Raw genomic sequence first — 12,942 nt, 5'->3', positions numbered from 1 at the left:
CAGATACATTTTAAAAATTCCACATTTATTGATATAATACCATAAGTTTTACAATGTAAAGTTTATGGAAAATCATAATCCAATCTTATTCAAAGAAATTAAATTATTTGAATTACGAACTTATACACACAGTCCTATATCAGTACAGGCAAAATGAGATAATTAAGGAGAGAAGCAAAGGGATAGCTGATTGCTAGAAATTCATCTTTTATAGGGTGCTGTATACTCCAAAATTATAACATTTCAAGTAACCAGTATAATTTTAAAGGAATATTCAATATCTGTGTCAGATAGAGAACATCCTTACAATCACATGAGAAACTCAAGGTAACACAGATTACTAATATGGATGACAAAAGAATACTTGAAGCACGGCCAGGCCTAAACACAAGTGAAATAATATATGCAAAACTGTCTTTTAACTGATAAACAATTTAACTTTAGACACTAATTGTAAGCAATTTGAAACAACACCAAAAAAATTCCATAAGCTTTAGCTAACAGTCATAAGGTAACAAAGACTGAAAAGCCAAAGCAAACTAAAATAGTTTGTTTTTAACTGAACATTGCCTTGTTTGAAAGAATAAACTATGATTCTCTACAGCTCTGTCCTTGGTACTTCACAGTATTAAATCATACGGTTTTCTCAGTTAAAAAAAAACAAAGACAGGTCATTTTATGCTGATTTAGTATCCTATGAAATTTAGTTGAAATCACCAGTGCTACATGGCACTGAGAACACAAATATAAGATGTTCATAATCAGGCAAACCTTCATATGTAGATTATGTAGTTATGTATTAATGCATTTTAAATTTTTTTAAATGGCAAAAGCAGCTGTAACTTAGACCCATATGGTATAAGTCAAAAAACAAAAATACAGCACTGAATTCAGCCATTCATGTAGTCTGTTAAATCCTTTGGATGTTAATGTATTAGTAGTCAACTTCTAAGCTAACCTCACATTTCAATTTATTGAAAAATAAGGAAAGAGATCAAGAGTTTCTGCTTATGTAGTTTCTCTCTTTGATTGTTATCCATTAAAATTGTGAGTTAAACCTTAATAATTTGTTCTTCAGCAGAGAGCACCTGAATTTGTTACTGCTATGAGTGAACACTGAGCTGCACATGCCAATTAATTTTCATCAAATACCAAGGCATAGGTGCTTAGAAACAATAATGGACATGTGAAAGACATACAGTGCTTGTAAATAACTGTAAAGATACTTTTTTCCTGGACTTCTATGGAGTGATTATTTTAGTTACAAAGGCACATATTGAAAAACCAGAAACAGCAAAACTGACTGGCCTCTTGTAAGCACATATAAGACACATTTTCCATTACAGAGGATTTTTGTAAAAGACTCCCACAGAACTACATGCCAAGGATGGTTTTAACTTGCAAAGGAGCTCTTGAGGGTTTGTGCTTAAAATAATTAATTCATTTGTGTACTATCAAAGGACAAACTTCATTTACCATCTATTTTTCATGCTGGATATTAAAGCATCCAGCACTGACAAAGCCTACAAAAAGAAAAAAATGAAAATGATGCAAGCTTTTTCAACTATTTTTGAATAACTGAAGGTTTTGTAAAGCTTGTTTAAAAAATAAGGGATTCTATGTATTCAATGTAGTAGTAGAAAGGCTAAGAATTAAATTTCACTTCTTGTGCCCTGTATATTCCAATCAGCATTTTAGTTAAAATCCTTCCACAAAAATCCAGTAGAATTTCAAAAACTCTGTTCAAAAACAGAGATGAGGGTTTATAGACATATATTTTGTGTATCAATGGAAAACTGGAAGACTAGCAGCTTATTTTGAGAACAGTGAAAAGACTGAAGTCTGATTTCTTTTATGTCCCTGCCTTTGTCATCCAGCCCCCTTTCCTCTTCTTACCCTGGTATTAACTTCAGCTTTTCTCTACAATGCAGTAAAAGAAAAAAGTACTGTACAGGCATACAACAAATTTAATAGTTATAATTTTCACTTTCAAAACGAATAGCATATAGGAAATATATCAATATTGTCACTTTATTTCCCACAATCTTCAGCTGTGTTCAGAAGGTATTTTTTAAATGTGAGCAGAAGATTTCTCTTAAAAATATTTTTCATCTTCCTCACTGCCTAACAGAAGAGGGAAATTCTGTGCATACATGTATTTGTGTAATTAAATGATTAGCAAAAATACACATATTATGAAACATGGATTTCATTCTGGAAAATAAATTCCATCATTAAATTATTTTGAATTTCATCAATTCATTTGCTTAACTGCAAGGCAAATTAATGAAATGGTCAACTTCTTCCTTTCTAAACAAAGAAAAAATTAGTAAAAAAATACTATTATGATAAACACAATTTTCACATATTATAAGCATTTATTTTAAACTAGACTTACAGGTGGAACATTATTTTTTGATTGACTGATTGATTTGAAGAGGCTTACTATTTGAATGCAGTTTTTGCACATTTTGCAGTCTCTGGATTCTGTCCTCCACGCCCATCACGAAACAAGCGCATACGGCTGGTGGAGGTGACCACCCTGTAGAGCAGCAGAGCCCTGCTCCGAAGGCTTGTCCTGCCTGGGTCATGGCAGGAGGGGGAGGAAGGGCAGCAGGACAAGCTGAGTGAGGTGCCCAGCTGGGACAGCCAGGGAATGAGTCCTTCCCCATGGGACACATGGCACCATCTCACCCCACTGCAAAGCTTTGCACGGTGCTCACTTCCATCTTCATGATTTGGTACATTAAAGAGATGGGAAATCTTTTCCCCTGACGAATAATTATTTTGATGCTCATGTTATTTATCCTCTTACCTACAACACGGTTCAAGTAATTAAACTTGATGTAACCTATGCTGCTCTGAAGTCAGTCACAGGAGAAAAGTAATTTGCTGTTTTAACATTTCAGACCTCTGGAGCTAACGGAAGGGTATTTGTCTATGCTTAGAAATGCTTACACCCACTCTGCTCACCAAGTGTTATTCAGACTTAAAAAAGAATTCTAAATAACACCTCACAATTTAATTGAGTCTCAAACAGATGGAGGGCTAAGTTCACAACTCATCTATTGGTACTTTGTTTAGTGTAGGGTTTTTTTCTTCTTTTGAAGCAAACAGATTTGTAAGTTTACTTTGCCCATACCCATTACATGAATATATGATAATGTTGACCAATCCACCCCATACTTTAAGGAGCACAATTAATGAAATTACTATTACAAAGCAACAGAAACCATCATCTCCATTTCCAGCAAGTAAATCAGTAGGTCTCTTCACACCAGGTTTCAAAGACAATTGAACCCCAGGAAAGCTACACATACTCACAAATTATAAAGCATATCAGCCATGTTGCTGCGGTAGTACAAGGCATTTCTATAGGCGCTTTCAGCTTCAGAAATCTTGCTCTGGCTCTTGAGAACATTTCCAAGGTTACCCCATGCTGTCAAGAGGAGAAAACAGTATTCATAAAGAGCTACAATCCAATTACACATGACAGAGTATGCAAGTATCAGGAAGTTTCTTAGGGAGACAAACCCCACAAAGGAACTATTTTTATGGAACAGGAGGTGAGGTTGGTTATTTTTTACCCCCAGCCCTCTGGTTCTCTGCATCTTACTGTGAGACTCACATTTCATAGAGGTGATTTACATGCACTCTGAAGGCATATAGCTTTCAGTTGGGAAAAGGAAGTTTTTTACAAAAAATATGTCTCTAGAAATTACTGTAACGAAGGGAAAGGACCATTTTATTTCATACGACCTATAAATAAAAATCTTCAGGGTCAAATGTGGAACTGAGACATCTTTCTCGTTTTAACTTTTTTTTTCTAAGCCTATTGACTCTAAAAAGAAATTTTTCCACAGTAGACGTGGTCCTTGCTCGAGTATTAAAATTTGACATATGACACAGGACTTGAAAGAACTGTTAGGTAAGTAACTAGGATTAAAAATATGCCATATGGATATAAACATACTACACAGGTCACTAAAATCCATTTTGTTTTCCTACTAGAAAAACATTTGGTCCCTTTCCATACAATTTATTATGTTACACAATGTGCTTTTATAGCCCATCTATAAAGGACTTTAGGTAAAAAAAATATTTAAAGCTCCACATGTGTTCCCTTTGCAGTTTTGTTGAGTGGCACAAAAGCTACTTAAAAAAGGAATTGGAACGAACATTTTATGAAAACACAACCTCTGCTACTCAGAATTTAGGAAGCTAATTTAACTGGCATTAAAATTACAGTGTGTGTGAACATGAAAAAAAATCACATTATGCTTATAAATGCAAAGCTGTTTCATAAAAAAGTTCTATTTTCACACTTTTTTAAATGAAAGAAAGCGATGGAAAGATGATGTGTGTCCTTGCCACCAAACATAATATATGTCAGAATATTCTCCCCTCCAGATGCACTGAAACATCAGCTTAAGTAGCAACTAACTCATACACTTCAGTTGAGCCCATTTTGTCTTTCAAGAATTTCCATCAGTTCTGACTAATGCAAAATTTCAAGGTAGTTTTAATGTAACACCTGCTATGTATGTTGTTAATTGACATAGGCACTTTTTTCCTCAGAAATTGCATCACTACCAAGCTGCTGTCGTTTGTTGCAGAATCATCCTACCACGGGCATGGAAACAGCAGCAAACACAGAATTTCCTCTGAGCAGAATAAACTAGTCATTGCTGGAAAAAATAATTAATAAATCAATTTAGAATTCATAAAAACCATGTCATTCAATCAGGCAAATCATATTCTGTAAATCCAAGAAAGAAAATATATGGAATATTTCCATATGAAAATAAACTATCACTTCCATGAGTCAATTCATTTTAGCCTAGTATTTAATGAGAAATAATCTATCAATGAATCAACAAAAGTTACAAAATGTTCCATCAATTTGAAATACAGCTGCTAAGCCTATTCTCAGGTTCACTCAACTTTTACCTTGGTTAGCAAATGTGCAGAATTCTGAAATTTCCCCATTACTGCCACTCTTCCCTTTTTACACAGAGAAAACAGTTAGGAAGTACCAATAAAGGCGACTAGCCAGTCTGTAGGCATTAGCCCTTGGAAGAAAAACACAGACATATATTATTTTTCAAATTAATTTGTGAAGATATAACTTTATTTTGCTTCTGCAGTAAAAGAGCATCCAGTTTCCCATAACTGCATGTTCCATATAATCTGCAGGGACTTTTGTTTTCACTCTAATCTCCCGTAACAGAGCATTACATCAAATGACCATTTGATCTATTGATAACAATTTCCTGCCGCATAGTCATTTACTCCCAACCTTCTGAAGCTCAGTAAATACAAATATGAACAAAAGATGATTCAGTTCATCTCTTCATCTGTTAGACTGGAAAAACACTGTTAACACTGTTCAGTGTAATACTTTCTCCTCTACACTTCATTTCATGTCATGAGCTCTAACAGTTATCTGAGCTAACATAATTTTTGAGACAGTATTTTAATGTACATTTTGCAAAATAATCTGCATCAAGTTTTTAATATCAATCAATAATTAATCTACGCTATTTAATTTTAAATTTATTCCATTTATACTTTTGTCTAAACTTGTAAAACTGTGAAAAATTAACCTCGTGTGATGCACTAGAAGTGGCAATAGCAGAAAACAGCAGACATAAAACACGACAATCTGACAATTTATCATTAATGGAAACATGAAAAACAAGGTCTTGTCATTTATCCAAAGTAGGCAAATTTCATAGAAAAATTCACATCTATTTAAATACAGCGAGTTAGAAGAATGATCTATCTCTGGCTGGTGACGACGCTGCACAGAACATGTGTAGAGATGATACTCATACACTCTAGAAATTATGAACAGCTAGTATCTGCAGCAGCCACGTCCTCTTGGGTTTTGATATGTGAGCAAGTGTAAAAGAGGATGGTGTACATACATGGAGAAGAAACTACATGAGCTACTCAAGGAACTTCACTCCTGCTTTGTCTTAAGTAATGCAACTAACCTTCAGGGAAAAAAAGAACTTCAATTATTAGCTTCCATATCTTAAACAAAATTTTTTCTTCAAAACTGTAATAGCATTGGTTCAACTACAGGCACATTCAGAAACAGAAGCAAGGTTATACCTAAGTGAATCCACATCCCTGTTAAAAGCCCACCCTATGACTCCAACTAAATTGCAGCACTCAACTATCTTCCATCTGTACACAGTAAGAAACGAAAAATAAATATCCTTAAAAGAAAAAGAAACTAGGTCAGCAATCCTGGAATTTAGAATGGATGTTTATTCCAATTATTCTTTATAAATATTTTTCATATAATATCTATATTAGCTAAGTTGCAAAAGGGAACATTTAACATTCAGAAGATATTAAAGTGTACATATATATGCTACGTTTTAATCTTTAATTAAAAATTCAAATTTCCCCATATTGAAGACCCTAATCAGCACAAGAGAAAAAGGAAGCTGTGAATGAAAGAGATTTGCAATATTTACTTTTTGCCTGCTGCTTAAGTCCCTGTCCATGAACAATGAGATCAAAACAGACCCAGGACTTAAAGAAGTAATAGTCCATCATAGCATGGTAGCAAATGCCATTCACATCTCACCTACAAAACAGTCAGTCCATTTGAACTTTACTTAATTGCTTAATTTTCCATAGATCATACTCAATGGGCATATTGAAAATTAAATCCATTTCATCACCTTTACTGTTAGTTAAGTATAAACTGAAGAATCTCCTAATGCTTGAGAACTCCTATGTTATTTACATGTCTTTGCAGGAAAATGAAACTTTTTAAAGGGATTTTTTTTTCTGTTTGTTGTTTGGGATTAAAAAAAAAAAAAAAAAAACAGCAGAAGAAATTATGCAGCGCTAAGTAGGAAAATAAACAGTTGTTTAAGTGTTAAAATTTTGGCCATATCAAAACTACACCTCTATTAAACTTTAAAGATTTACACCACCTTGCAGTGAGAGTAGGTCAAGTTCTCAGGCATTCAATTGCTTTCAGAATGAAAATGAATATAAAAAATGTTAGTTTCACATTTAACACGCTTAACTTCTCAACTATCTCAGTGAAACTGACAATTAAGATTTAACAAGACTGAAAAATACCAGGATGGTATATTAAACCTTCTCCAAGCACTTTCATGCTGGAAGAGTGTAAGACCAACAACAGCAAAACAAGGACAACATTATTTAATCTATTCTGCCTGGATTTAAGAAGCACATTTTCTAAAGAAAACTAGTAAACTTTCAGCTTTCAAGTGAACTATGAAAACAAGTGAGAAATGGAAATGAATGTCTACAAACATCTTCATTTCAATAAAACATTCCCTTTCTACTGAATCAAAGATCATGCTATGTTATTCAGTGAAATAAAGATAACAAAGCAACAAAGTGTCATAGCAGAGCAGTTAGATGGGTTAAAAGCACATATGTTGATCACTTGATTCAGAAGTTTGCTTTAAATTTAAAACAAATTAGCATCGCAAATCATTAAAAAAGATAACCCAAAGTATTCAATTCTGATTCCTACCTGCCACCCCTACATAATCCATGAAAAATTAAGTAATAACGAAATACATTTGTAAACTGCCATTCTATTAATATATCTGTTGTCCAAACACTTCTGCTGAAACATGAAGAGGAAAAAATTCAATTACACTTGCCTATTAAATCACTCAAATACATCCTGGTAAACATTTTAAAATAACATAGCAAAAAAAGGAAAATTCTGCCTTTCCTTACATGTTATGAAAACATACTTGAAAACTAATGAAAAAAAAATGCATGACTTAAAAAAAATAATATGTGACATTCACTATTCATGTGAAATTGCTGATGTTTGGTAATACTGTTCTCACCTTATGGCATCAGACTTACTCACACAAGTTAATCCACAAATTGACGAATGCATTAAGGAGTGTGAAGTAGATTATTATTTGAGTAAAGCAAACTACTTGAACAAAGACTGAAGTATTTAGGGAACAGCTCAGTAATTTGTAATCAACTTGTCAGCAGTTCTAAACTAAAACTTAGCTCACAGAAAAATGCACACCAAGCCAGGAAAACCTCTGTGCAGCTTTAGAGATATTTGTGTATTATTTATTATTCTTTAGCTTGTGAAATGAGAAACAGCAGTTCAAGTTTGCATTCCTCTGTTTAAAATCCTTCCACATTTCTTCTGACTTGTTTATGAAAAAGAAGTGAATGCATGACAATCAGAATCTCAATTTTTTTTATTCAAAAGTGTTTAAGGACGAAGCGATGCTGGTTCCGAAAGGAAAGCCTTCACTTTTTTCTTCAACGGAGAAACACTTTCAGCAACAGAGAAATGATAGGCTTCCCCAAGAAAACCTCTGAAAGTTCAACTGCACACTTCTAAAAACGTAATGAAAAGAGTTCAACATCAAAAACAGTTTTTCTACAATACAGAGCCACTACCACTCACAAAGACAGCAAGAAGATCCACTAGATCATGTTTATTACGTGGTTTGAGAATGGAAAAATTCATCTAAATGCTACAGGTTGCTACTTTCAAGTGGGACAGTTTTTGCTTAGCTTCTATACTACAGTTTGTATAAGGTATTTATATTTTTCACTGTTATTCCAAAGGAATAATGATTTTTTTTCCAAAATATGTAACAAATTCATGCATATAATTTGCAATAAGTTTTCCTCTAAAAACTTCACTTGTTAATAGAACATTTTGATCAAGTTACTTCCTTTTGCTAACTTAACCACAAAATTGCCCAATTTCTTGTTTCCTAAAGGGCTAATGGTTTCTACATAACAATAATTTATGCGTTTAATCTACTTTGCATACTGATTTTTTTTATATTGGTGAGTATGTGGCAATGTTGAGACAGACTGTGTTAAGAGAACTGTCATCTCAACTTTTACATATTCTTCCATTTATTAAGGTTTTTGTTCAACAGTTCATCTGTTGATCAATTGCAGGGCTTTTGTAATGACAGCAGGTGAAAGAAAAACAGAACTGAAAACTACACACTGCTTTGAAAGCTATCCAGCAACATGTCAGCATGGGCACTAACCAACCCACATTTGGCAGGCAGAGCTTCAGTTTTGTTTCTCAGTTCTGAAACCCTGATGCAAATGAATGTGAACTCATGGCCTGTTCTACTGCTGATACACCCCCTTCACCCTCTGTGTTACAGAAATTAACTCTTCCTCCTCCAAGGATAGCAGAATGACTCTGACAGCTCAATGAACCCGAGAGATGAGACCGTGCTACTGCTCTCTGGCTTCACCATTACCTACCACCCTACAGCTAATCAAGTTTGTCACAGACTCCCTCATGCTAAAATGATTTTTGTGAAGAGAACGGTATCCATCAGACAACTAAACTGATCCAAGTTAGGGAAAACAGTGAGAAAAGGATGACCACAGTACCTTTAACATCTAATCTACTCACTCTTCTGTTCACAGCAGAGCCCAATCATACGGATGCACAGCTTCGTTACTAAGGGTGCAATGCAAATGTGTGAACATCATAAGACATTACTGGCACGAAGCTCCCATTCCATTTAACTTCACAATGCTCAGGAACAGAGCTGTAACATTGCTGATCTGAAACTCTCATTATATGAGAAACTGTATTTAATTGAGGCAATGGATATATATCATGCAAGAAAATGAAAGGAGCAGAAAAATACAAGTGGAACAAGAGGACATGCCTGTGCATTCCAGTCATCTCAGGATGAACCCTGAGGAATTCTTCAAAGCCTCAGAGTGACTCAGGCAAAGAGGTGACCATGTACTAAGTTGCCAAATTATGTAACCTTAACAGTAGGCTTTTTAAAAAATTCCCTATGATACATTCAGAATTATCACTTTAGTCCCAAGTGATCAACTGCAAGCCAGCCTCTTGCAGCAACGGTAGGATGGACTGAAATATCAGCCCTGGTCCTCCAAGCCATGAGTAGATGGATCACAGCTGGCTTCTTTTCAGAAAAGGGGAACAGTGAGCACAGTGTCCTGGGAATATCACAGAGGCGCCATGGCAAAAAGAAAATCAACATTTGGGTTTGTCAAACCAAGAGAATCTTCACACATGCTCAAACAACATGTCAGACTTGGAAAATGCAAATAAACTTCATATTCACGTAGCAGACTTTTTTTAACACTTCAAAGTTGTTTGGTTTTGTTTGTTTTGCTGTAAATCACTCAGAAAGGCAAGACAAGAGCCTGCGAAGCTTTGCTAGCCTATACATATCCCCATTGGTATGGAAATATAGGTGGCAGGAAGGAAGGTAGGTCAAAAAATTACCTCCTTATCAATGAAACTAATTAAACAAACTAGAACTATTAACAAGCATTTTTAATGGTCCATATTCAAAATACCTTCTGTATTTTCAGACCGCAAAGTTCAGTGTTCTAGAGCATCTAAGGAAAGAGAAGGAAATGGCATTGAGAATTCAGTCATTCTACTTCATTATCTTCTCTGCAATTGAAAACAAAACTATATGCAAGCCTCTTGTGCATGCTGTAATGGCATCAGCCATCATTTACCTTTTGGATGCCTGAGGATTGGCAATGATGACAGTTCAGGCTTAAGTAATAAAACCCCCTGTTATAAAGGAGGGATATTTGAAATCTTAAAATACTTGTATTTATCTATCTACATTGGGACTTTACCCTACCCAAGTGGTATAAAAAGGCATATATGTAGATCACTGCACTGGCCATATTAAAGGTTAGTTTCTCTGCCAGATTTATCTAAGTAGGCCTGAATATGTACTGATACAAAATCCATTACAGGTAGGAAAATGATGACATGTAACTCATTGCAAAAATTTTAAGTAAGGAGGAATTTTTCCAAGTTGTCATATTTTGAAAAGAAGACAAAATAACAAAACAATTGGATTATTATCTAATGTACTTAAACAAACATGCTCTGCTTGAGAACCAATCCAGATAATCTCATTTTCCTCTAATTAGAAGTAACTCGTTCTCTGGAAAAAACCTCAGCTTAATTCCACAGAACACACAAATATGGACCAAAAGTCTCTCTTTTAATCAAACAGGAAAATAAACTCTATCATTTTCTGGCAAAAAAAAAAAAAAAAAAACACTTATGCCATTTTGCTTGATATGCTACAAAAATTAATCTTGCCCAAGCTGATTCATCCTTGACCAGGCCTGTTTGGGTTTTTTTCCCCTACACTGTAGTTTTTAGCCCAGTTGAGCTTGTTGAATGATTTTGCAGAGAACCTCAGGAAACACAGGGGAAGAAGTGACAGTCTGATCGGCCCATGTCTCAATGTCTGATGTTTGTTTCTTTAAAAAAGCCTCACTATTAGTTAATAATAGTTTCTTTCCTATTCCCCTGCACTTGAAGATTCACAGATTAGAGATGCTGTTGTACTACACTCCAAGGAGAAAACAATAAATCCTTGTTTCCAGACCTCCACACATATATAAAGGAAGAATATCAGGCTTTCTCGTATCCTGCTGAAGAAGAAGCACATCCCACACTGACTTGGGTTTCAGAGGAAATTACAGCACTTCTAAAGAACTGGAAGAGAGAACTGCAGAATAAATTCAGAGTTTGAATTGAACTGTAAACCACTTTCCTTCAGCTCTCCACCATATTTGGCATAACCAGACTGTTTTGCTAAGGGTGGGCTGCCTGTGGCATGCTCAAATGCCCTAAATAACTACGGCTGTTTCCCAAACAACTTACAAATGGCCATTCCTTCTACACTGTTTAATCACCCAGAACAGCACTACCATCCATTCAGAGAGCCCCACACTATTTTCAGGGAGTAGGTTTTTTTATTTAACTTTCAAACAATTCTATGTGGTTCCTTTAACTCTTTTACAGCTGTGTCCTAGTTCCGACCAGAACAGAGTTAATTTTTTTACAGGAGCCAGGCAAGGTGGTGCCTGTAGTCCCAGCTACCCTGGCAGGCATGACCAGACACTAAGGTTATTATCCCATCATCTGCAAGATGGAGAAAGCATTTGGGAGAGTCTGGGTGGCGACACTGATTTGGGGAGCAGTATTCCTAAACCACAACCAGCTTTTAAGGGTTGCACATAAAGTATTTCCAATTTATTTTAAGAACTTTGAAAAATTCTGCAGAACATTTATCCTTCAAATTCTGATGTTTTTGTTGTGAACAGAGACCTCAGATTTATCATGGTATATACCCTGCATAATTCCTATATAGCAGACTTATATAGCCATATAACATTATATATTATAATGTTGTACTTTTAATGCGCAATTCTAGCTTATGATTTTGTTACCTAAATAAGATTATTGCATCTGCCATACAGTAACTATTACAAAGGTTCTTACTGGTGGGCTGGAAACATTTTACACCATTGAAAGATGATATACCTTAAACGAATTTCTTCTTTAAAAAGTAGCTAAAGCTGAAAATTATTATAGAACTCAAGGAAAATATCCATGCAACATTAAGTCAAAAAATATTTAAGTATCAGAAAGTTCTGGCAAAGATATTGGGAGAATGGATGATTACTTGTTACTATGTTTCTCTGACAATTTCTAAAATCATTAACTAAAAAGAACATCAAGAATCACCATAATGACTATATAGTCTGATATATGTTGGCCTAGGATGAATATTATACTGCCATAAATACAGAGATGTTTTAAAACACCCATGAATCATAAAAAAATTAAATAAATTCTAGTCTCATGGTAATGGGTAATATGAGTTCCATTCCAGAGAGAAAATATGAGATTAAAGTGGTTTGTTCAAAGACTAAAGAAGATTTAATTAGCAAAACTAAAACTAATTCATGAATACCTAACTCCAGATGGTATGCTCATATCACTGGCATTTCTTAACAGTGATAATACACAAAACTTTTAAGTGCACTTATCAGCAGGTTTTATATGTTTAAAATCTGATGTTTTATATGACAATCTGTGCACTGAAATCACTTTGT

At 34.6% G+C, this 12,942-nt stretch overlaps 1 protein-coding gene across 2 annotated transcripts in view; it reads right to left on the bottom strand.

Moving 5' to 3' along the window:
- TMTC2 (transmembrane O-mannosyltransferase targeting cadherins 2) overlaps positions 1 to 12,942 on the bottom strand; it is a 236,123-nt gene that overhangs the window by 77,800 nt on the left and 145,381 nt on the right. For both annotated transcript variants that reach the window (XM_041409862.1, XM_041409863.1), the window contains one exon: positions 3,325 to 3,439. In XM_041409862.1, coding sequence (XP_041265796.1) covers positions 3,325 to 3,439 — 115 coding nt within the window. The remainder of the gene's footprint in view (positions 1 to 3,324; positions 3,440 to 12,942) is intronic.

Source organism: Onychostruthus taczanowskii, unplaced genomic scaffold, assembly GCF_017590055.1.
Source record: "Onychostruthus taczanowskii isolate IOZ18803 unplaced genomic scaffold, ASM1759005v1 scaffold31, whole genome shotgun sequence".
Taxonomy (NCBI): Eukaryota; Metazoa; Chordata; class Aves; order Passeriformes; family Passeridae; genus Onychostruthus; species Onychostruthus taczanowskii.
This window is presented reverse-complemented; position numbering and strand designations above follow the sequence as displayed.